The sequence below is a fragment of the Lentinula edodes genome (assembly GCF_021015755.1).
Source record: "Lentinula edodes strain Le(Bin) 0899 ss11 chromosome Unknown C8R40scaffold_24, whole genome shotgun sequence".
Classification (NCBI taxonomy): domain Eukaryota; kingdom Fungi; phylum Basidiomycota; class Agaricomycetes; order Agaricales; family Omphalotaceae; genus Lentinula; species Lentinula edodes.
Window position 1 is genome coordinate 540,267 of NW_025764330.1, and position 24,006 is coordinate 564,272.

A 24,006-nucleotide genomic window follows, 5' to 3' on the forward strand; every position below is an offset into this window, starting at 1 on the left:
GGATAACATATGCAGGTAGCAATGTTCGGTATACTGTGAGTAGCATTCAGAGATGCCAATTGCACGAGTGAGCTCCAGTACCGGCATGAGATATCATTGCCTGCCGCACAAAATCCTCGCACGGTTCACGCGGCCCGTTTATCAACATCATTATACTTCCAAGTTTGTTCTTGCTCCGGAGCCATGTACTCGAGCTCACTCGTGCATGTATGTTTCCGTCTGCGCAATATAAACTGACGCCACCCGCGCGTAGCGACTCTCTCCTGATCTAATGAACACCGAGACGAAGTGCATCACTCTCAAATGGAATCTGCAAAACCTCCAGGTCCATCAATATCGGGAAACGACTTCTCTTGCAAGACAGGGATTCGAAGGAAGTTGAGAAATATATATAGGCGAACTTCTGGCTGAAGTTCAGGGTGAGTGAACTCGGTTTGAATCTGCTTTCGAATAACAATCACCAATCTCTTTTTTAGCTAGTGGGTGCCTATTCCACTCTGGTCTACATATGGAGTGGCCGTGGTATAATCTAAGTCGCATACCCCGACGTCGAGAATAACAGTATCCGAGTAAGGAATGTCATTACATACTACTACTAGTAAAAAAAGTGAAAATGAAATCTTGGTCCCATAGTCAAGGGAGCGCAGAAGAGACACCGCGATACAACATTGCAATCAGAAAAGATTGTAAGCCAGGGAACAGCTCACAAATGACGGAACCCATAAAGTAAATGACAATGAACCACAGCAAAATGTCAAGAATCAAGACAGGCAAGTGAAGAATCATTACGGTAATGCAAACAAGCACCCAGAAGCAGAAGTCAAGGGTAAGTTCGAGAAATGACAAAAGACGCCAAGTGGCGAATGCGAAACTCAAGATGGACAAAACAACTAGAAATCTAATAGTCTCTTGCACACGGGGAAACAGCTAGGAAATACAGGTGAATGAAAATAGTATTGTCAAACGCTGAAACTGACCAGATCAGAGATGCCGACGTCTGCCTTCCAGTCTTGAAGGAAGTGACGGGAAATCACCCGCGCACATATCATAAAAAGCACAATTGCGATAACATCCCCCAGATCGGCACCAAGAATCATCGTGATGGCATTGTAGGTTGAACTCAGAATCCTGCCGGCAAGTAGAAATTTTACAAAAAGGCCGTGAAGGAGAAAATATCTGGTAATTCGGCACTCCATCGTGACCTAGGTTGAATATGTGAATCGAGAAACACTCCATACAGTAAGTGCAGAACCTACATAGAGCATATTGGGAGATTGAAAGATGTGAATGACTGTTCTCGAAATATGGCTGATAGATGTTACGAATCTACTTGCAGGGGGATCAAAGGCGTCAAGCTGAGGGTATAGTGTCAAACAAAAAGCCATTTCGACACATCATTGACTCACCGACTCCGAATCCTCTGCGGCAACCGTAGTCTCGTCGTCCTGGGAAATCGAGTCAGAGTCCATGGTATGTCTCAAGTGGGAACTTGGACTTGAAAGAGTTTGGAAAGAATGGTTTTCTAAGTAGCCCCAGTGAGATAAGAAGTTCAAAACGCGTTTGGAATCCTACGCGACTAGGGAAATTTGATAAACGAATATATGGTCTAAGTCTCTAACATTGGTGAAATTTTCTGATAGAAAACACCTCGAATGCGTGATTCATTGATCAAGATTCTTGAAGACTGTTCCAGAACAACGATGTCGTCTTCATATATTAAACAATGAGCGAAACATGAGGTATGTTGTTATATATAGAATTTAGATAATCAACAACATTACGTTACACTGTTTCCGGAACTTAGGCGCCAAAAGTTGAGTGGCACTGACAATATCTCTATTGTGTACTTAGATGGGATCTTGTGGGTCCATCAGGGTCCACAACAAACCTTGAAAGCAGCTGATAGAACTCGCTTTGGCCCCTTCTGAGAAGGTACAAAGACATTAAAGCTCAATGGAAGTGAAAAACATTGATTCAAAGCTGACAATGTGATCTGACATGGAACAGGTACCAGAACTCAGGACTGTCACTATGTCACACACGCTTGCAGTTGACCAATTTGTGAAAAGCGATTGCCTCGATTTTCAGTTTCCAGAAAGCTAACCATTTTGGATATATTGACACACGCTATGGACATGTAGGTTGAAACGTCCACATGTTTTTCACTCTTGGTTTCAATTTCCTTAATGCGAACCCTCAGAATAAATGGGGAAAAGATGCAAGAAGCAATTGGAAAAACTGCAATTACTCACTGAATAATCTTACCATATTCGCCCACATCGATCGAGTCTCATGGTACACATGCACTCCAGAGTAGCGCTAATCCAAGAGTCTCTTGCTGATGATCCAAAGTGCATCGCTAAAGATCTCGTGTAAGCACGAATGTTAGTGCCGATATCGATGGTCTATGTCCTAACTTTGGCTCTTTTTTCCTAAATAGCGAGCTCACGACCTGCCATACCCAGCCTGTCAGAGCTGCAAGATTTAACTAGTGACAATGCAAATGTTGAACGTTGTGTACAATGAAATTCGAATGAATGCGGACTCAATTGCAAAACTTGATCATCCTGGTGGCAAGCTGCCCTGCACTCGCAATCAGAAATGCCCTCTGCCAAAAGATATGTTCAGAAACAGTACAGGATTGACTGAATAGCTCTGAGACTGGGTTGGTCAGGATTCTAGAGATGAGAACACTCATAGCTCGATGTAGGGCTTAATCAATATTGGATTTGAGGCCATGTCGATTTATTATATCACACATGTCAGTGGTGACTTATTGAATCACAAAATGGTAACGTGTACAAGGTATTTAATCAGATCTCCTACTCAGGATTGTTACGACCTTGATAGTCGTTACCACCATCACTAATACTTCCGGACGCATCAAGGATGGATGTGCCCGGCGACGAAAGTTCCATGGACGATGAACCTCGCACTCCTCCAGCGCAGAGTGCTGCCTCTGATCCAGGAGCAACACCCACTCAGCAAAACCCAGGAGAGGCACGGGTAAGTTGTAGTCAATCGTTAAAATTTGTGATTAGTAGCTTATGCCACTCAGACCAGGAAAGCCACTCAACTACAAACTGCGAAATCAATTTCAAAAAAGACGACCAGAGCTGCATCAAGAGCTGCAAGTAGATCCCAAACCCCTTCTATTGCGGATGATGATGATGACACTGGTGCCCCCTTAAAACCTGTACATGTGCGTGTCATTCCAATTAATCTTGAGTACCTACTGATATATTGGGCCCTTAGTTGCTGGGTAACTGCACGCTTGAGGAGAAGATTATTCAGGCGAATAATGACGCCATACAGAAAATGGCGGAATCTAACGCTCGGATGCTTGCCAAGTTCAGAGCCAGCCAGACTGAAGCCATGGAGAAAACAATTCAGGTTGCGGTCGTATCTGGATTATCCAGTTTGAATCAAAATGTCGGTCGCCTAGCCGAGTCCCTTGAAACCATCAGCAAAAACCAATCAATTACTTCGCAATTACTCTCGCACCTTGAAGGTCGGTTGGATGGGGAGCGTCCGCGTTCGCCGACGCGATCCTCCTCCCATCGCCGCTCGATAAGCACCAACGCCGGGTACGCTGACAACACTCAAGCAGAGGGAAGTAATCAAAATGCCGCTTCTGCAAAGGGTAAGGGCCGCAGGGAAGTCGATGAGGATGATGACGATGACGATGACGATGAAGAATTCGAGTACGCAGACAATGAAGATCAAGCTGAAAAAGGAATTGCGTTGAAGAAAAAGCGGAAACTAACTAAGACTAGGAAAGCACTTGATCTACAAGTACGACATTGATTTTTCCGGGAGACAGCTCCACTCAATTCGAATTGTACTAGGATAATATTTGACACTGGCTCAACGACTTGATAGGTGTCATAAAGTACGCAGCCCCTATCATTTTCCCTTTCTCACCGTCTCGACGCCTTTACTTGTACAATACATCATCCCATCGCTGTCAATCTCCATCGATTACTGATCTATCTATTACTGATCCACCTGACCCACCTTCTCTTTCTATCGGCTTCCGCCTCCTTCCTTGCCCCTGAACTGTACAGTATTACATTGTTGTTTCTCGCAGACTAGATTATGTATATATAGCCAACCCTCCACAGCCTGGTCCCTTATCTTGACCTCTCTGTCATTATCTGGGACCAGGTATGTGCTTACTTATTATTACCTATGACTACGATACTCAATATATCTCTGTCATTATCTGGGACCAGTTCGCCTCCGCTCCGCTTAGTCGCTCCGCCTCATTGACCTGCTTAGTCGCTCCGCCTCACTGCCTGGCTTAGTCACCCCGCTTCCTGCTCCGCTAGTCACTCCGTCTCTGCCGCTTCGTGACAATAGGAGGCCAACAATATTCATTAGTTGCAACAGTGACAGACGAGGATGCAAAAACATTCGAAGAAACATTCACTCAGGACCTGACAAGACCGTGCCTACAGGTCAATAGCTATAGAGGTTCTGAGGCCGGATCTGGCCCGGGAATGGTCCGGAACTGAGTATTGGCCTGTAGTACACACTGGGAGTGGGACGTCGGTGAAGCTATTAGCAACACCCTTCACACACTGTTGGTGTCCCCGGGAATATAATGGCAAGAGTGCAAGATTGGGATGAGCAGCCTAAATGGGGTTCCTGATGATCCGGGAGTCCGGAAGCAAAGGGTAAAGAAGATATTAAAGACTGGGATAGGATGGTACACTTGATTTCAAGCTTGACTACAACGTACAAAGTATTCTAGCTTATATACATCCCAAATACAGTAGTCATAAGACCTCGATGAAAGCTCGGAATAATAAATAAGTAACAAGGTAATTATTCCGAAGTCCGGCCGCTCCGGGCCGGGCCGGGCCGGGAAGCGTATGGGTGAATTGCATGCATATGACAGGACCCTTTAGCCAAGCCGTGCACTGTTAACGATTTCCGGTACTATATCAATGGCAAGCCTAGCGCTGCCTGGAATAAAGGGGCAGCCTTTGTGTTTGTCGACTATGTGAAACAGGAAAAGCTGATGAAGATTCCCAACAAAGGGACTCACGATTTACTTCGAAAAGGGTTCATGACGCGTATTCGTACCCTTCATCACTATCACACACGCTCCAAATTCTCGAAAGAAAAAAGGGATCGATCTGCTAACAAGGGCAGGAAGTACTCAAGGAAGACATCTGTAAGTGGCAAGGTAAGTATTCCTCGACTAGCTATTCACAGCCTTTTAGACCTTCTACCAGCGAAGAGAACTTCTGAATTCACTCAATCCCCTCCGACAATATATTCGCTACCTCGATGCGATCGGGATAGCTGGTATGTCTCCGGATGAGGAAGACAAAGAGGGCCCATTATCCATTCCACCGCAGTATAAGATGACGCGACCTTTTTGGCGAGGCGAGGATTTGGAAGAATTTTTTATATTGTTGGATGCGTGTCATATCCTGATCAGAATGCGAAATGAATCACCCACAGGGACTACATACTCTCAAGGGGCCCCACCTTGCTATCGAGTACGAACACAGCGAGAAAGTGAAAACAAGTTATTTGTCAAGGGTTTACCAAAAAACTTTTATCGTGCTGGATGGCTTGAGGAAAAGGAACCAGGATGGCAAAAGGGCGGCGAGGGCTTTGTCAATATGATCATCCGCCCCAAGCCAGCCAAGGAGCTTGTTTTCCCAGCGGAACTAAAGGAGTAAGTTGCTGCGTTATTTCTTATGCTCGAATTTGCGATCTGAGGCGGTCATTCAGGGAACTGAAAAAGAACAGCTATGTGTTTAGTAGGTAATGCAGAGTAATACGAAGTCACCCGTTTAAAGTCATATAATCAAATGTATCATGCTTTAAATCTATGTCTTGATTTGTTACGGGAAGATATTTGTTGATCCACGACTGGGGGACTGTACATATTATAACGAACTTGGAAAAGAACAGGCGGGCTCAGGCGGGCCGTTTGATGATGATCAAGAGCCGTGAGAGAGTACTAGTTTCAACCGGCCGGCATGATCGCTCATTGAATAATACTCTGTTAAGATTATGCGGAGAGGTCTTAATACATGTAGTATATATAGTCCCAACCACCTATGACAATTATCCTGTCATAGTAGCCTTTTGGCTCAGTTGGATTTTGTGTTAGTGGTTGGGCATGAATTTCACATACTCACAAACTACCGACCATACCTACGACTAGTACTAGTACTATCGCCACGACCATCTGACAATGTACTTGAATTGGGTATTGAACTTGTACTCGAGCTCATGCGTATATACCATGTACTGAGCTCACTCATACAATACCGCAAGAACGACAACTGCATGCGATTTCCACCTTGAACATGGTCGCCTCTGCGAAGGATGAACAGGATCAAGAAGATATATTATCGAGAAAAGGTACGTAGTACTCTCTGTCATCTCATTTGCTGTCAACTTATTCGTTCAAGGTTTTGATGTTCCGGATACCATATCTGGACGTCACGAGTTGGACTCTGCTCTCGTGCAGATTTGCAAACATCGACCTATCCTCCAGCTCCGTATTCCTGCATTGTTGCACTGAGCTGACTCGTGCAAAGTTTCTTCGAAGCCGATGAACCTACTATTGGCAAAGCGCTGCGCCTTGCACTGAGCTCACTCGTGCAGTATCACAAGAACGGCGACTCTGCACGATTTCCACCACGGTCATGGTCACTTCTGAAGAGGACGAAGAGGATACATTATGTGCGCATTAGTCTCTGCTTCTCTTTTCTCTTAACTTATTTGTTCCAGGTTTTGATGTTCGGCATACCATATCTGGACGTCACGAGTTGGATTCTGCTCTCATGCAAATTTGCAAACTTCGGCCCATCCTCCACCTTCGCATTGTTGCACTGAGCTGACTCGTGCAAGGTTTCTTCGAAGATGAATCTACTATCAACAAAGTGCTGCACCTTGCACTGAGATCACTCGTGCAGTATCACAAGAACGGCGACTCTGCGCGATTTCCACCATGGACACGGTCACCTCTTAAGACGACGAAGAGGATATATTATCGAAACATGTGCGCATTAGTCTCTGCCTCTCTTTTCTGTTAACTCATTCATTCCAGGTTTCGATGTTTTCGATACCATATCTGGACGCTCCGAGTTGGATTGTGCTCTTGTGAAGGCCTACTAACTTCAGCCTATCCTCCAACTCCGTATTCCTGCATTGTTGCACTGAGCTGACTCGTGCCAAGTTTCTTCGAAGCCGATGAATCCGTATCTTGTAGTGAGCTCACTCGTGTAGTATTGAGAATCGGTAGTTACTACTCTCTATCATCTCATTTGTCGCCAACTTATTCATTCCAGGTTTCGATGTTCTGGATACCATATCTGGACCTATGAGTTGATTCTGCTCTCGTGCAGACCTCCTAACTTCGGCCTATCCTCCAGCTCTGCATTCCTGCATTGTTGCACTGAGCTGACTCGTGCAAACCTTTGTTGAAGACGATCACCCTGCATTCGACCTTGTTCAGCCTCCTTTCGTTTGAGTGCTGAGCTGCATAACTTATGCACGATATCAAGTCGCGGTTGAATGCCACTCTTAGATTTCTGGTGCACGCTGACGGCCACTCGCACTGTCAAGACCCTCTTTCACCTTGTACCCAAGTCAACTTGTTCCAACCATTCGTTCTGTGCAATGCGACTAGACGGTCGCGCACCTTACCCTACCCTGGTGTTCTCAGACCCTTTCTGCTTGCTTGCAAGCGTGCAGATCTATCTGTTTCGCGCCTTCATGAGCTTTCCCTGCACTATGGTCGCGGCGCAAAGCCTGACTGATTTTAATGCACTGGCTCCCGCTGTGGGCGGGACTTCGCATCACGTTTCATTGGACCATCCCCATGCCGTAGACACTTCCGCGAACGTCTCGGTATGCGCAATGAGAGCGCCACCTGGGGTGGTGAGTGGTGGTGACATGCAGCTTCTTTGCAGGCCACGAAGTGTTTCGGACATTCTCTAGAAACATCTTTGTATGCCATTTATGAGCCTTTGGAGCTAGCTCCGATTGTTGCAAATTTTTTGTACTTTCTCCCGCTTACTGCGGTGTTCTGGCCCAAGTTTCCTTGTGCTACTCTAGTGTTACCGATGTTTTCAGTGTGCATCTTGCAAGTCTTGTCGACTACCTCGCAGATCTGTGCTCGGGCGAGAAAGCAATTATTTTTTGTGGGGGACGCTGCAGGCTATGTAGTCCCTTGTATCCGCATATAAGCACCAAACTTCATGCTTTCTTCATAAGTACGCTTTTCCCAAAACCCTGAATAGCTGGTGCGCCTTTATGCAAGGGCCCGGAATGAACCTCAGAATCAAAAATACCTGCACCATCCAGGCCGAGCTAATGGAATCAGATGTGGCTCCATCTTACCTACTCTACTGCTCTGTACTCCGCAATGGAATTAAGTAGTAGCTGAGAGGTAGGGAAATTCCTGAGCTCATCATCTTGGGCTTTATCCCACCGATGCACTCCAAGGAAATCAGTCTTCATTGATCCAAATCTCTTATTTCTTCTCCTTTCAGGCTAGTCGTTCACTCTTTCAGCCCCATCCCCAACCAGTCATCCGCAGCCACCCCCAGCGCTTGTCTTATCTCTGTGCATCGATTTATCTCCCCACCATCGTTCCACTTGCCGCGGTGGCTCTAGCACCGATTCTTGCACAGGGTGCATCGATTGGTTACTCATGATGCATCCTTGCGGAGTTTCCACTGCCATGAGAAGTGGGGTTCCAAACGATGCGCAAGCGCGAGCACTCAAAAGCACCGTGCAAAAAAATTCCCGCTGCGAGCATTGCCTCTGGCAGGCACCAACCTCTTCAGTGCGCATTCCTGCCTGCTGCTCCAGACTTGCTCCTTTTGTACCCACTTTTGCTGCTCCTTTTGCACCCACTTTTGCTCGCGCCCGGACCAACTCTTAGTCTCTCTTCCTTAAATTGCATTCTGCCGGTTCTCTCAAAGAACTCCTGCGAATCAATGAAAATATGCTTGAACCTACCTTGTGGCACTGGTGAGCCCTTCCTGCGCCCCCTCGCGATGCGCTGCCTGCTCTTCTTTCAGTCCACACAAAAGAATAAGTCGATCCTGCCTGGCACCTCAATCGCTCCCACCCAGCCAGCCATCCTCAAATATGAGGTAGCTTACCTCTGCGCTATCCGTCGCCCTCAATACGAGACAAGTTCTGCTGCAGAGGTGGTGCTTCATGGCTGGGCAGTGCAGAGTTGAGTTCTGCGGCTCTGCAACTCAGTACCTTCGGAAATATTTTTTTTCGCTGCCGGCTGCCCTTCCGCTGGAGATACTGAGTCTCCAGTGGTCCTCTAGCATTTCAAATTATTTGCCGGCTCAGCTGTTTATCCGGTCCCCTTTCTGCTCTTCAAGCGCCTTATGATGCACCCCTTCTTCCATACCCCCGCCATGTCCAGTGCCCATCCCTTCAAAGTTTTAGCCAGCCGCCTCGAGCGTGAACCTCTTTGGCGCTCGGAGCTCCTGGATACTGACCTCAACCTCAAATCTTCGTCCAAAGTTGGCGAGCTCCTGCTGCACGCGTTTCCCGACCTGCACTTGCGCTCCTCCCTCTCCAATTTCAAGTCGTGGTTCAACAGGTTCAGTCGCAACTATCCTCTTGCTTATGCTGCCATCCTGCAAGCAGCTGCAATCCGCTACCAGCGAAACCGCGCCAAACGGTCTCTTGTCTCCCGCCTTCTCTTAAACCCCAACGCCCCGTCTACCAAGTCCGCTATCCGCACCCTTTGGGAATCCATACCAGTATATGTTGTGTCGCGCCTGAGTGCCCCCTACCCTCCGAAAGGCTCTTGGATTGTTGATCATGATTCCATATGGGATTTGTGGTACAATCACCTGCAGTATGGCAAACAACCGGATGCGCGCATTGCTCGGAGACCAATGATGCACATTGATTCAACTGCTCTTCAGTTCGACTTGGGTCCAGAAGAAAGTGGGCGATTCAATGAACCCGACGGTACTCCTGTGATGATGGCCATGCACAATTTCTGCTCCTTTGTCGAAATCGTTTCTTGGGTCAATGACATTGTTCTGTGCAATGTCGCCTGCCAGCGCAACGTTAGGGTATGCGCCCTTCATTCCAAACCCACCTCTTCTATTCCTAAAGTTCTTTTCTTCACTTAGAAGGAGGATGCTGGCTGTATTGTCATATGCGGATGGTCTGCTGGTTCAAGATCTAAGCCTGCTTTTGATTTCGTTCGCAACTTTCTGACTTCCAAATCTGATGCTGAAAAGTGTTCTCTTCGATACGAGGCTGCTTCTGCATTTGCCCCTTTCTGGAACATGGTATGCGCCTTGGGTCCCGATGAGGTCCTCTCTGATATTGAATATTTCTTATCCACTACGAAAATCTATGGTATGGACGCCAATCTCCATGCTGGCGGTCCCAAAAATGTCTATACCGTTCCAATCAACGGGATTCCTATTACCTTCCGCAATGCCCGGATGGCTCCTCCTTCTGGTGTTTTTGCTTGTAATTATGCTCGGTGTGTGTTTTGCTGCACCTGGTTTTTCTTTGCTCATTGCACGCCCTCTTTAGAGCTGTTCACAATGAAGTTCAGCCCCATAAATGGTCCATTGCCTGGACCACTTTTCGTGCTTCCATCAACAAGGAACTAGGTGGCCATTTCTATAATTCTGACTATGGTATTTGCATCCGCTCCGCGAGCAATACTGCAGTCTTTTGGCAACCTGAACATTTTCATGGTACCAGTCTGCAGGACATTCCTCCTTCGGAAAAGGGTGGACCTGTCATTCAATCTGGTCTATCCATCGTTACTTCATCCCGTCTTCCTGTGATCTTTGATAAATTCATTCAGGGTACTCTTCCTGAAACGCAGTTAATTCGCGTGTGCTTCACTAATGAGGAAGACTTATTGGCTGACCGAATGGGTCGCACTCTCTCTCTTACCTGAACATTACTTGTATGTATGTAAACAACATTCAAACGAATATCAATCATCCGCTATCGTCAGTCAACGTAAAAATGAATCTTTTCCTGGTACCCTTGCTGTCACCGTCGTCATCACTGAACTTCCTTTTCTTGAGCTGCGACCGCGCCGAATCTGCCTTGCTGCTCCATTATATAATTATAATAATCGCGGTTGCTACTATGTGATATGACAACGAAGATCATTCTCGTCAACGGAAAGCAACGGAATCCACACGGAGGATCATTACACGAATGCACCACTTTAGGGTACAGTGCATGCAACGAGCAACCAGGATAGTACAAAACAAAAAAGTAACCTCTATAAAATAATTCTAATCAAAAGGATGATGCATGCGATTGTGTGGCGGACAAAACTCCCTGTACACTGCGCAAAGAAAATGTTTTGCCCCGATACTTTTTGAACAGTGATCTTCAAAGGAGCCGCAGGTGGTCGAGTGTGAACTGGGAGAAAACGAAGAAGAACCGCTGCACGATCCAGCCACAGCACTCACTACAGTTGATCACTTCCAATTCGACCAATGACGCGAAGCAAGTGATGATGACCTCGTAAATCTCTTTGTGCATATGATGCGTGAATCTAAATTCAGTTTAGCGTTCTGTAATGCCCACAGTAAAAATATTACGGGGAAGTGGGGGACACGGTGAGGAAAATGCACTTTCGATGCGGAAATACCTGGAATGTTATTGTTGATTGTCTGCAAAGCATGAGTGGTATAACCTGCGGCATCTGTTTAAACCAGTTTGTGCGGAGCGGACTTCTCACCTTGTGCTCGTTCTCACTCCCTTACCGCACAACCCAAAATCATTTGCACTCACTCACTCTTCAACCTCTGATGATAAAATCCAATGAAATTGACGTAACTCGTCAGACAAATTGCATCTTAGTAGCTATAGTGTTGGTCGACGTTGAGCAAGACCATGGGAATTCAAAGCAAAAACAGTGAACGGCAAAGAAACCTTTTGATTAGATGTTGACTGCTGACTTTACTCGCGTGTGCATCGTTGAACCAACAAGATATATGATATATGACAGTGCAAGTACTTCTCTGACCCTAGAAATAATCCACCATCCGACGAACGTGCAAGATAGAGTACCGATAAATGTAGTGACAGTGACCAGGATAGGCTTGGGCTGCGAAAAAGATTAACGAAGTTCTAAAGCAAGTATCGTTGCTTCACCTGCACCGTTATATTATGCCTTCCAAAGTTCTGAACGAGGATAAACGAGAGAACCCCAGGCAGAAGAAATCCGACCAAACCCGGCCGACTAGCATACTTCGCTGACGCAAGCCAAATGAATTTCATGCAATACAACCAGCAACTGAATATTCCAATTAGAAAGAAAGACTTTAGGAAGTTGTTACGCTTGAAGTATATTAGACTGGTTTGCATGATTTGAGATGCAGAATCTCACATTCAAGGTTGTCGTACCGATTGACTCTTTCAAGCTCTCATTGGCATTTGATTTTGGGTCAATCGTGATTTGACCTTTGAGGTCATGGACTTCATTCATGGATCATTCCACGAATTGTGATTCTCATTCAATCTGGATATTGAACTCATCCTGATCAAATTCGGAGAGACGCCTAAAAAGCATCAGTATAAAGACATTACGGTACGGTAGTACCAGGGTAGTACCTCACCGTATCGGTGGTTCACCCTGCTGTTCTTCATTCCCCTGGGAAGCACGCGGATCAAGTGTGAGTCGATGCAAAGAATCCGTGTCCTGTTTGAGTGAAGAGATAGAAGTGCCCCAAGTCTTTTGATCTTCATTGCTTTCCAGAAGTCGTCTGATACGAGTCAGTGCAATACACCAGTAATAGAATAAAAGCTACCTCACTGAATCGGTGGATTGGCCTGATGGACTTCAACTTCCTCCCGGAGAGTAAATATTTCATCCTGGGCATCGGCGAGTAGAGCTTGCAGCTCGTCATTGTGTCGCTTAAGATTTTCATTATGTTGATACACAGTTTCAAGTGCTTTCGTGAGTTCTACGTTTTCTAATGTTGATGTTGCAGTCGAACTAAGCTGGTGAGCTGCGTAATTATCATCCGTCAACTGAAGTTTATTCAAACGTACCGTGGCATTGAGTGCTAGCTTTTGAATCTTAGATTTTGCACCTTGCAGCAGTGACTCATTGGAATCCATATGAAGCTGGTCTTTCTGCCTCAACTCTTTTCGCAGTCGGCGATTTTCTGAGTGGAGTTCAGCTAACACATGGATTGCAAATCAATTAGCATAAAGAAATTATAAGCATTAATGGAACGCATATGCTTTTTCCATCGACAATTTGAGTTTGGACTCAATTACTGACACCCTTATCAATGCAACATCTCTTTCCTGCTGCATATCATCTAGCTCACCATTAAGCCTTGAGAGACGAGTACCTAAAGTGGTAATATCCACATGATTAGCTGACAGGTGAGTTATAGTGGCACGAGCTGTTGAAGGAGACTGCACTTGTTGAAGTTGAAACACACTGGAGCGCCCTTCAGCTAACCCAAACAGTATGCCACCCAGCTCAGTGCAGAGAATGTCAATGCCTTAGTACAAGCTCAGTAGGTTGTGCTACAGAGTCTTGTAGTTGCTCAGTACTCCAATAAACACAGTAACAATGACCAGAGTCAATATAGTATGAGTATTGATTTGTATCTTTCAACTATAGTAGGAATACAGGTTTGTTTGGTCTTGTATGTACTAGAAACGCATGAGGCGTGATAATAGGTGTCCACAATTGTGCGCACCTATGAAAACTAACTAACTACAGTAACACTAAAGAAATAGCTAAGTTATGAGTTGTAAAACTAAGAAATGAAGTCTGTAAGTACTTTATACACTAAGTAAGTCACTACAGTGATAACTAGGAGTGATGAGGCGCTGTGTAATGTATGTAGAAAGTGTTCTATCACTACAGTATGCTCAACACGAGCTTCATCTAGTTCTCGATGCAAAGTGAACGCAGATGCTTCAGCAGCTTCATTATTGATAAGAGCGAGATCGAGTTTCTGCATACAATATTAGTTCCTTTGAGTCCCTGTATCAGTGTCTACAAGTAGACACGCCTTTTCAAGAGAGTAGTTTTTGTCGAGCAATTCAGAAAATCGATGATCATGGTCTTCATTGTTTGCAGAACAGTCCTACATTTGGTCAGTTTGATCATTTCAGTGCGTTGAAGTAGAGGGGCTAACCTGATGGAGGAGGCGAAGGGCATCATGATGCTGTAGTAAAGCTTGTCCTGCTTCTAAATATATCATTAGATTTGAGTTTGATCCTTAGGATCCGGAGTTCAGCAGGCGTACCAGCACTAAGAATAAAATTGTTTTCCAGCCGCAATATGATTGCCTTCCATGCTTTGAAATTATTACAGGCATCTCGTTGACAACAGCATGTTAGATGTGATGAGGGTTCCAGCTGAGGGATTGAAGAGGTAATAGAGGTGGTGTCAGCGGGAGTGTCCGTATCATCAAGCATAGAAGTAGTGATTGCAGTCAGGTCAACCTGAAAGAGATATATATGCCGGCTATCCCGGGTCATGCGCGGCGGTCACTTATTCCTCTGCTAATCCCTGACGGATAGGATGTCGAACCAATCTGATCGTCCCAACACCCCCGATTATCAATGTGAGCTGCCTTGTATAGTTTTTTTTGCAGTCACTAGGACTGACCCTCGCTCAAAGGTGATACGGACAACATTGAGTCTCGGCCGATCGCGAGCTCATCCAACACACTCAGCCAAACAGATAGACCTGGTGCTGTCATGGTGAGTGCCTCCCTGAGGCCTGAGCCTTAACCTATTGGGACATTCTGGACCTAAGTAAATGCGTGCAGTCTTCTCAGACTGATTCCGGAGTAGAGTCGAATCTTGTGGTTATTGATACTGGTAATATCACTGACAAAGACTCGGAGGTGAGTTAATGAGATATCTGGACGTCTTTCGTTGAATTCATAGGGCCCCGGGTGTACAGCATTCTCATGCAGTGAATGAACGAATCGCTGACAGTGAAAGTAAATCATGGAACGACGAAACGCCTTGGCTCGACTCGGGACACTGGCTCAGTAGTTATTTGGAGTTTGCAAGTTATTTTCCTGAACGTCTTACATCAATGCACATGTACTATGAGAGCACCTGGGGCTCTTTCACGGGCACTCAGTGGAATCTTAATGTTCGAACAAACTGGAATATTTTACAAAGAATGGTAAGTCAACTCCTCAGTGCCAGCGCTACTCTTACTTTACATGAGTAGCAAACCGACGACATTGCTAATCTCAACATATCCAACTTAATGTTTCACTTTGGGACATTAGCCTATACTATCGTAGAATCCAAATTAGCCTGGAATATCTTGATTCTAGTTCAGCAAAGCCTGGGGTTTTACCGCTGGTTACTTGGGGTTTTATTTTTCGGAGTCGGTGTTCTAACTTGCTATCTGGTTTGCAATTGGTTTCCGACCAGCGATCGTGGTGATGTGGTAGGCCAGATTGTCTTTCATTTCATTCAACATGCTAATCAAATTGGTTAGCGAAACCTATTTCCGACCGTGTTCGTATGGACTACAGTGCTTATTGGTGTCAGCCTTACTGTGCTGATTTCATGGGAGCTTGTTGCTTTTGTCATGGGAATTTATACGTAGTCATTGAAGGTGTTGTGGTAATATGTCCACTGTACTGGTCAACCAATTTCCTGACACTGCGCACGAGGGCTGTTTCGCAGCAAAAAATCTAATAGATGACAAGGTCTTGCGTATCAACAATTAAAGAAAACCCACCACATCGGAATTCTGTGAACTAATTTTGGAGAGGAATGTTTAATTCATTGCTCAACGTATGTGCGCAGCCGTTCCCGTTCGCGTCCGTACCAGACGCAGCAAGTCCGAGGGGGAGCCGTAATTGTTGACAAGCATGATGCATCCGCAGAAATGGCGTAGTTCAATATCAGTGCATACGAGTCAAGTCAACGTATAGCATTTAGAGCGAAATATGATGTATGCACAAGTGAGCTCAAGTACAAGAATGAATTGCACACCCACGGGCCGCTCAAACCCTTTTATATCTTCGTCCGGCAGGCAATCATCTCTTGTTGAGGTCGACCATGTACTTAGAGCTCACTCGCGCATGGGCATATCTGATTGTTACTTGTGCAGCCTCTTCTTACACTTCTTGACAGATCCCTACCTTATTTGACCGCTCATTGGTGCTCGTCATCCGTCCATTCGGCCATCTAAAAGAGTTCTTGCTGGTGATAGTGCCGGAGGAAATTTGTGCTCGACCACTCTGACTGTTCTTCGCGACATGGGTATGCCATCGCCTGCTCAATTTTGATTAGTCCATGGGTGGACTTGACACACAGTTCTCCGAGCATCATGCATAACTCGAAGACAGTGAGCTCGTTGGTATACTTGAATCGACGGCCTATTCATATCTTACGCTCTCGCAGGACTACATGGATTTTTAGCTAGACCCTCTACACTGTGGCCCATTGATCCTGTACCCCCCTTGGGTGGCCGCACATGTGCTACAGAGTCTAATCCACCTTCTAAACCTGGACATGCCGACACACGACACCTCAACCCTAGTGCCTACCGAGTCCAAGCACGCGCTATAGGTGAACTAAGAAGAAAAACATGTTGGCTGGGGGTGGAGAGTATTGAAGAGGCAGAAGTGTTGTATAACTCAAAGGTTACTTTTTCCTCAATAATTTCATTTCATTGACATCGAGATCTACATAGAGCCTTGGAAAGGGCGAACCTCTAGTTTGCTATCGGCTTAAGTATCATGCTTCAGTACATCTCTGGTGCGCTGTATGTGCACCATCGTTCAAACCCTCACCAGGTCTTACTAGTAAGTGAACACGGCTGCCTGTACCACCCTTCGCAACATGCTGACTACAACCAGTGACAAACAAATCTTCATTCCCAAGGATGGTAGATGTGGCAAGAACCCATAAACACTCACTACCTCAAGTACAGGAAACAAAAGACCACCACCCAAAGGAAAGCACACGAAGACACCTATAATTGCAAGGATGACCCTATACAACCGAACAGTCAAAGTCCTCAAATCCATGGTATTGGTCGACATGAAGGCGGATTCCAAGGGTAGGGAGTGTTTCTGGAGGCCTCTGCAAACCAACAGATCCCCACCAGCAACTGAATCTTCCACTCAGTACCTTGGAAGTGTACAGGAGGCCTCCTCCTCACTTCTGACAGGTACATAAATATTCAGTTGCTTCCTCTCACCAAAAACTCTACAGATATTCCTCACTTCTGAAAATGTGTACAGGTTTCTCCACAACCTCACTTTTCAGCTGTGTACAGATTTATCTCTCTCTCTCCAGGTTTTACCTCACTTCTGTACAGGGTCTCACCCTCAGATGTATACAGGTTCCACCTGATTTTTTACAGAAGTGTACAGGCTGTGTTCCTCACCTCTTCAGTTGTGTACAGGTGTTTCCACCTCACTTCTTCAGTTGTGTACAGGCCAGACCTCACTTCTCAACATGTGTACAGGTCACACCTCACTTCTGTCCTCAGATGTGTACAGGTAGCACCTCACATGGGGCCAGTTGGATCAGGTGATGTGTTGATCATGTGTTCTGTTTCAGTCAGGTGCCAGAGTTTCTGAGCAGAGGCCTGTGTGAAAAAGGTCAGAATCATGTGATCCCATCAGCTCTTCCTTTCTCTCTTACCACCACCATCTCCTGTTTGGTGATTTGGGTGAGAACACTGGCTTTCTTCCACAGCTCTGATAGCTTCAACATCATCCTCCAGGTCCTCCTTTCATCTGTACAGGCCTAGCCTCAGATTCAAGGACCTGCCATAGCTCTGACAGCTTCAACATCATTTTTCCTTGTCTTTTGTGTACAGATTAGAGGTCTGGGTTCTCAGTGTGTCTATGATATCTTTTATGGGTGTTTTACATGGTTTTCAACTGATGTTTGGGCAGATCTAGGTTGATCTGGTCATTTTTTGGTCACCCTCCCTCCTCTCCCACATCACATCTTTACTTTCAACCATTTCACTCCACTCTAACCTTGTTATTTTATTTTTTACTTAGACTTCTTTTTTCATTTATATTATTTACCATACCATACCCTTCCTGTAGGGCCCTGCATGATGCATTCAATTTAATGGGGCTTTGGCCCAGTTTATGGCTAAACACCTCCCTATGAGTGAAAATAGGCATAGGCCGGTGCTCCCTTTACATTTGCGTATTGAGAAGCTAGGTTTGCTCTCACTTTCGGTGCCAAGAAAGCAAAAGCTGCTACTATTCGTCCTCAGGAACGAAATCGCGATGTAAATGCTAGGGATACAACATGTAGTGGATGGTATTGACATAAACATAAAAGATGAAGCACTATTGACAAAAGATATGTGCATCGGAATGCTCAACTGATATACCTGTACTTAGCTTAGTGCGTAGAATACGCACAGGAGCCCGGAGACATAAGTTGCGACAAAAAATGTTACCCTTTGTCTCTATAATGTTTCTATTCTGTTGAGTCATCAGTTGCCCAAGAAGTTTAGATAAGGATTTGATACTTGAAAAAATGAACAATTTGCCCCTGTTGTTGGGGATGGGCTTCTTTTCAGGTTCACGGAGACAACCAGAGGATCTTCGGTGTAGAAACTCGTCGTTACCCGACCGCCTGATAATGCCCATGCACCCGTTATGCTTCTACTCACATGTATACCACTATATTCTCATGCAACTCAACAATTATCACTACATAAGCATAAGTAGCCACTAAATCGTACGCAACTAAAGCTAGTGACGACGCGACCTGTTCATGATCATCAGTAACGTGCGCCGTTATGATCACAAGATTGATCAAAAGGTTGATCACTTAAGCATCCAATCTTTCTTCGTTGCAGTACAGTATAACTAGGTCACCCGTAGGTAACGTCCAAGATTGGTACGTCTTTTCAGAACTACCGTGAATCACACTGATGATTAGATACATTTTCAGACCATGAACTGTTCTCTTGCAGTGTCGGAAGAAGGGTCAAACCCATTCAGTTTTCACGCAGTTATAGACTCAGCTGTATTCACATTCATCAATCGAAAACCGGCATCCTATCCCTCGGTTCCTTCTAAAACAGAGATCATCAACCCTAGTCCTCACGCAACGGCTATGGCAAATTTTTATACTCCAAAATGGGTCGCATCATCTCTCCCTTTCCTGGGGTTTGCGCCCAGTAGCAATCCCTTCAAATGTGAGTTCCTTAGATGCCTAGACTATAGTGCACACACACTGCCAATAACTGGTAATAATATAGATGGCTTTGCCTTAGACCTGTCACTCCAAACAGACTGGGATTCTTTGGAAAGGAACTTCAGAGCTTTCCTCAGAGCTTGTATGTTTGTCAATTGCTTTGGCGTACCAGAAAATTTTCGCCTCTGGGCTTTTCCCCTTCAATATGGCTATAAAAAATTGTACAAGAACCAGGACAAGGCTCGAGCAGCGGCACATCGGTCTCGCCAAGCTTTCATTCCACTCATTGCATCGGTATCCTTTTTCCTTCGCTTGCTTTATCATCTTGAGAATGAGTGGGGGAATCTTGTTGAAAGAAGAAAAGATATCCCTGCTCCTCCTTCGAATTCATTTTGGAGTGATAGGCAGAACAAAATGGAGCAAGAACGCTACGGGCCAGTGCCGTCGAAGTGGGAATGGCAGGAAAAGCTCAGGGAAAGAACCTCCATCAGTGCAGAATGGCTGTCTTATTTTTATGAGATCATGGATATACCCATGGTCGGACTCTTCTTTGATGTTCATCATTCAGGCTGTTTGTCGTTGCTTTCGGTATTCCTCGAGACTAAAATGCCTTTGGTGTTGTATTGGGGAAGTACTAATGACTGGAGAGTCCCATTGGGGCTCCCTCCTTCCATCCCGGTTCCAAGTAGAGCTCTGGTCAACCATCTCATGTCCAAACAAATTCCGTACTCACCTCCTGCACCCACCACACCCCCCACATCCGTTGCTGTGAGCAGCACGACTAACATAATTGGAAAAAAATTGCGCATTCCCCGGCTTGATGGTGGAACTCAACCCCGAAAAAGCGAAGGTGTTATCGAATTCCTCAAGCAAAGAGAAATTGATAGACTCCGGAAGATAGCCTCTGAGGACATGAAAGATCGGCAATCACGTCTTCAACGGGAAAAAAATGCATCTAGGGATATGCCCCCAGGCCGCAAAGGAGCGCGAGTCTACTACTGGGACATGGTTGAAGGTATCTGCGTTTGTACTGCTGTTGGCAGAAACAACTACGAGGACATTTGGGAATGATATGGGCAGCGTCAAAGGCATTATGACTCTGTTGCAGATGAATGGGATATTGTCAAGTCCATGCCGCGGGCCTCCATTCCGCCGTTCGGGATTCCGAAGATCTGCTCCTTATTGTTATCTCACTCTTATTGTTCTTTCTCGCTACACATACCCTTTCGTTCTAGTCCCTTCTTATTGTCTTTTACTCTACCCTGCAGGTACTACTCGTATAGCTCCTAGTAGTTAGTCTGGCGCTCCGCACCGCTGCGCCGATCCGTAGATATAAATACTGCCTGTACGCTACTGTAGTTCCTCAGTTTAATTATCGACTTAGATTCCCTCTTTCACTCTGTGCTCCTCTAAGTCTTCAGGCTTACTGCCTTGAAGCTCTCTCTACTCTACCTTAGGACTTATACGTTCTCTGGTTCGCTCCTCGTCACCGGCGTTATCGCCGCTCCGACTTGGCTGCTACTCAGCTCCTCTCTTCTATACTCTCGACCTCCGGGGACTTACGGCGTAACGGCGGTGTTGTTAATAACTTCACTACTGTCCCATTCGTATTCCGCACTTAGACACTCTGTGACCTCTGGCACGGTTACACGGGTTGCATGATCTTAACAGTATAATTAAACTCAATCCGTAACGTCGTACTGACATATCATTTTTTTTATGCCTCCGAAAACTCGAGCTCAATCCAGAGCTAATTCCGAAGAAAACACTTTCTTCACCACAGCTCAATCATTTGCCCCATTCTCCGACTCTATCTCTGCCATCGGTCAACCACGTCGCCGTAATCGCGGTTTCGGTCCAGCCACAGTTCCTACTACGTCAACTCTTCCTGAAGCCATGGAAGAAGATCAGCAATTTGAGTACAGCACTTTGTACACCGGTGACGGACAACCTGTCCAAGTCTTGACCCCTCGCCGTGGACAACCCCCCGTGGTCGCTCCGGCTCGGGGCCGTTCAACTACTCGTATTGATTCTCCAATCCTCCAAGCCATAGCCCGCCGTACGGGGAAACAACCCCAACGTCGCGCTGCTTCTGAATCTCCTCGTGACCCACCTCCTCACTTCGATTTGGACACCGGTGATCACGATGATCAAGACCCTCCTGTCGACCCCGACGATCCGGGCGCCGACAACAACAATGACGATCTGGATGACGATTCCGGCGGTTTACCGCGTGGTGAGCCTGGTGACCCCAGTGGGCCTGACGGTCCTGGTGGTCCTGGTGGACCTGGTGGTCCTCGTTCTCCTAATTCTCCTGACATCCCCAACGAGCAACGAGCTATGTTGGATCTTCTCTCGGGATTCAAGGGTTCCATTGAAACCCTCGGTACCGTTCTCGCCGCACTCGGCCGTCCCTCTGACAGCTCTGAATCTAAGAGCAAGGTCAAGGAGCCAGAGGTATTCGACGGTTCGGATCCCCGAAAACTCAAAACATTCTTCGTCAATCTCGCCCTGGTCTTCAATGACCGTCCCAAGTACTTCACCGACCAACGGAAGGTGAACTACACTCTCTCTTATCTCAGTGGGTCAGCCAAAGAATGGTTTGTCCCTGATATCCTCGATCCGGATCTCGACTCGCTGCCGGCCTGGACGTCGTCCTTCACGGCCCTTGTAAAGGAGCTACAGGACAATTTCGGCGTTTACGACGCCCAAGGCGAGGCCGAGGACGCCCTTGGTAACCTTAAGATGAAGGAAACCGAGAACATCCGGAAGTACAACATCCGGTTCAACACTCTGGCTGCTAGTACCAACTGGGATTCTGCTGCCCTGAAATGGGCTTATGGACGAGGCTTGGCTGAACGCATTAAGGACGAAATGGCGCGGTTGCCCGAACCGGCGACGCTCGCCGCTTATCGTCTAGAAGTTCTTCGTATTGACAATCGTTATTGGAAGCGCGAAGAAACCAAGAAGCGTGAGGCTGGCAAGCCTTTTATTGCTCGGAACCCGAAGAAGGGTTCCTCGGACTTCAAGACTGGTTCTACTAACCAGCAAAACAATTCTCAGCCTTCGGGCTCTTCGGCGCCGTTCACGCCGAAACCTAAACCCTTCTCTGGTGGTAAGCCTAACAACAATGGTAAGCCCCAGAATTCTGCGAATTCCGGCCAATCCGGCGGTCAGCGCCCCGCGTTCAATCATCTAGGAGCAGATGGTAAAGTACTTCCCTCCGAACGGGAAAGAAGGATGAAGAACAACCTGTGTCTCTTCTGCGGTGGTAAGCATCAGATTGCTGACTGCAACAAGCGAAAGGCCCGGGAATCGAAGGGCCGCGCTGCCGAGGTTGAAGAAACCCCCGAAGCAACCATTGAGGTTGTTGAAGAGGATTCGGAAAACTAGTCCGCAGCTCTTGTTCCCCGGTACGAAACGGGAGCTGCGTTGATCAGGTTCGTACCTCACCTGGGGAGTTATATCTCAACGCGTCCGCTCTTTCTTCCATTGAACGTTCTCTTGTAATTTCATTAACTACTGAATTCTCGTTATCCGATTCGGCCGCGCCGGCCGAACCTATCTCTGCTCTTCTCAAATTTCCTACTCTTGTTGATTCTGGTTCTACTGACTCTTTCATTGATACTCGTTATGTTTCACAAAATTCTATTCCTACGACCAAAATCTCTCCTGTTAATCTTCGTCTCTTTGATGGTTCATTATCTTCTAAACCCATTACCGATATGGCGAATATCGCCGTTCGGTTCCCTTCCGGCGAGCTGCTTCTATTACCCTTTTATGTTACTCATTTAGATTCATCCTGTAAAGCAGTACTAGGTTACAGTTTCTTATCCCGCTACAATCCGTTGATTGACTGGGCATCTCGAAACATTACGTTCCGTAACACTTCACACTTTGATTCTCCACAGACGTCTGTGCCTTCTGCCGTCAACACTGTTGATGCAAAGGTCGCAGTTCCGCTACCGGAACGTTCGCCGTCGGTTTCACCGACAATTCTGGAGACCCCTCCTGGGGACTCACTTCGCTCTCGCTCTCGCTCCCGCTCTCGGACTTTACGGGCCAAGCCCCTTTCGTCCAAATTCCCCTTTGAACCCATCTACTCTTACCCTACGGTCTCTCAATTCGCTGCTCAACTGGAAACTCCTGAGGTCGACATTGCACTCGTCAGTGCTGCAGTCTTTAACAGGGCTTGCAAGGACGCTGGTATGGAACCCATCTTACTTCGTGCTATCCACTCAGAGGTCGCGGCCCGCGCCGCCGACCGCTCCTCCACCACTCCTACTGTCCCTCCACTCCATCCTTCTATCCCAGAAGAGTACGCAGAGTTTGCAGACGTCTTCGACGAGATTGCTGCAGATTCACTTCCTGAACACAGACCTTACGACCTGAAGATTGACTTGGAAGAGGGCGCTTCGCCGCCTCTCGGCCGTATTTACCCTTTGTCTGAAAAGGAGCTAGTCGCCCTTAAAGACTTTATTGACAAACAGCTGGCTACTGGTGCCATCACCCCATCATCCTCTCCTCACGGCGCTCCGGTCCTTTTCGTCCCGAAGAAAGACGGCAAACTTCGCCTTTGCGTCGATTTCCGTGGACTCAATCGTATCACCAAAAAGGATCGTTACCCACTCCCACTCATATCAGATCTCCTCGACGCTCCGAAAAGAGCTAAAATATACACCAAATTGGACCTCGCTCACGCTTATCATCTGGTCAGAATCGCTGAAGGTGACGAATGGAAGACCACCTTTCGGACCCGCTACGGCTCTTACGAATGGAAGGTCATGCCGTTCGGCCTTACGAACGCCCCTGCGGCTT

General features: G+C 46.5%; 8 protein-coding genes across 8 annotated transcripts; 6 read left to right on the plus strand and 2 right to left on the minus strand.

Moving 5' to 3' along the window:
* Positions 1-633: 633 nt before the first annotated feature.
* On the minus strand, positions 634-1,469 carry C8R40DRAFT_1172232 (uncharacterized protein; the record flags this gene model as incomplete). The annotated part of the gene is made up of 4 exons (XM_046231830.1): positions 634-927; positions 978-1,202; positions 1,257-1,355; positions 1,407-1,469. The coding sequence occupies 4 exons, from the start codon at positions 1,467-1,469 to the stop codon at positions 634-636; spliced, it is 681 nt and encodes a 226-aa protein (XP_046084972.1).
* A 1,420-nt stretch (positions 1,470-2,889) lies between these two features.
* Positions 2,890-3,807, plus strand: C8R40DRAFT_1070713 (uncharacterized protein; the record flags this gene model as incomplete). The annotated part of the gene is made up of 3 exons (XM_046226258.1): positions 2,890-3,006; positions 3,059-3,202; positions 3,256-3,807. 3 exons carry the CDS (start codon positions 2,890-2,892, stop codon positions 3,805-3,807), a joined length of 813 nt encoding a protein of 270 aa, XP_046084973.1.
* A 1,114-nt stretch (positions 3,808-4,921) lies between these two features.
* Positions 4,922-5,699, plus strand: C8R40DRAFT_1049042 (uncharacterized protein; the record flags this gene model as incomplete). The annotated part of the gene is made up of 2 exons (XM_046224544.1): positions 4,922-5,194; positions 5,232-5,699. Coding segments are annotated over 2 exons (741 nt in total), but the record flags the coding sequence as incomplete, so codon positions are not given.
* A 636-nt stretch (positions 5,700-6,335) lies between these two features.
* Positions 6,336-6,867, plus strand: C8R40DRAFT_1070715 (uncharacterized protein; the record flags this gene model as incomplete). Its single annotated transcript, XM_046226259.1, has 4 exons — positions 6,336-6,390; positions 6,441-6,530; positions 6,581-6,714; positions 6,763-6,867. 4 exons carry the CDS (start codon positions 6,336-6,338, stop codon positions 6,865-6,867), a joined length of 384 nt encoding a protein of 127 aa, XP_046084975.1.
* A 2,930-nt stretch (positions 6,868-9,797) lies between these two features.
* C8R40DRAFT_1022943 (uncharacterized protein) lies at positions 9,798-10,816 on the plus strand (the record flags this gene model as incomplete). The annotated part of the gene is made up of 3 exons (XM_046223034.1): positions 9,798-10,130; positions 10,152-10,512; positions 10,566-10,816. Coding segments are annotated over 3 exons (945 nt in total), but the record flags the coding sequence as incomplete, so codon positions are not given.
* A 1,698-nt stretch (positions 10,817-12,514) lies between these two features.
* C8R40DRAFT_1070718 (uncharacterized protein) lies at positions 12,515-13,125 on the minus strand (the record flags this gene model as incomplete). The annotated part of the gene is made up of 4 exons (XM_046226260.1): positions 12,515-12,563; positions 12,621-12,767; positions 12,818-13,035; positions 13,057-13,125. The coding sequence occupies 4 exons, from the start codon at positions 13,123-13,125 to the stop codon at positions 12,515-12,517; spliced, it is 483 nt and encodes a 160-aa protein (XP_046084977.1).
* Positions 13,126-14,554: 1,429 nt separating this feature from the next.
* Positions 14,555-15,607, plus strand: C8R40DRAFT_1070719 (uncharacterized protein; the record flags this gene model as incomplete). The annotated part of the gene is made up of 6 exons (XM_046226261.1): positions 14,555-14,597; positions 14,654-14,736; positions 14,805-14,882; positions 14,942-15,172; positions 15,221-15,445; positions 15,497-15,607. 6 exons carry the CDS (start codon positions 14,555-14,557, stop codon positions 15,605-15,607), a joined length of 771 nt encoding a protein of 256 aa, XP_046084978.1.
* Positions 15,608-18,945: 3,338 nt separating this feature from the next.
* C8R40DRAFT_1172236 (uncharacterized protein) lies at positions 18,946-20,259 on the plus strand (the record flags this gene model as incomplete). Its single annotated transcript, XM_046231831.1, has 2 exons — positions 18,946-19,189; positions 19,253-20,259. The coding sequence occupies 2 exons, from the start codon at positions 18,946-18,948 to the stop codon at positions 20,257-20,259; spliced, it is 1,251 nt and encodes a 416-aa protein (XP_046084979.1).
* Between the last annotated feature and the right edge of the window lie 3,747 nt (positions 20,260-24,006).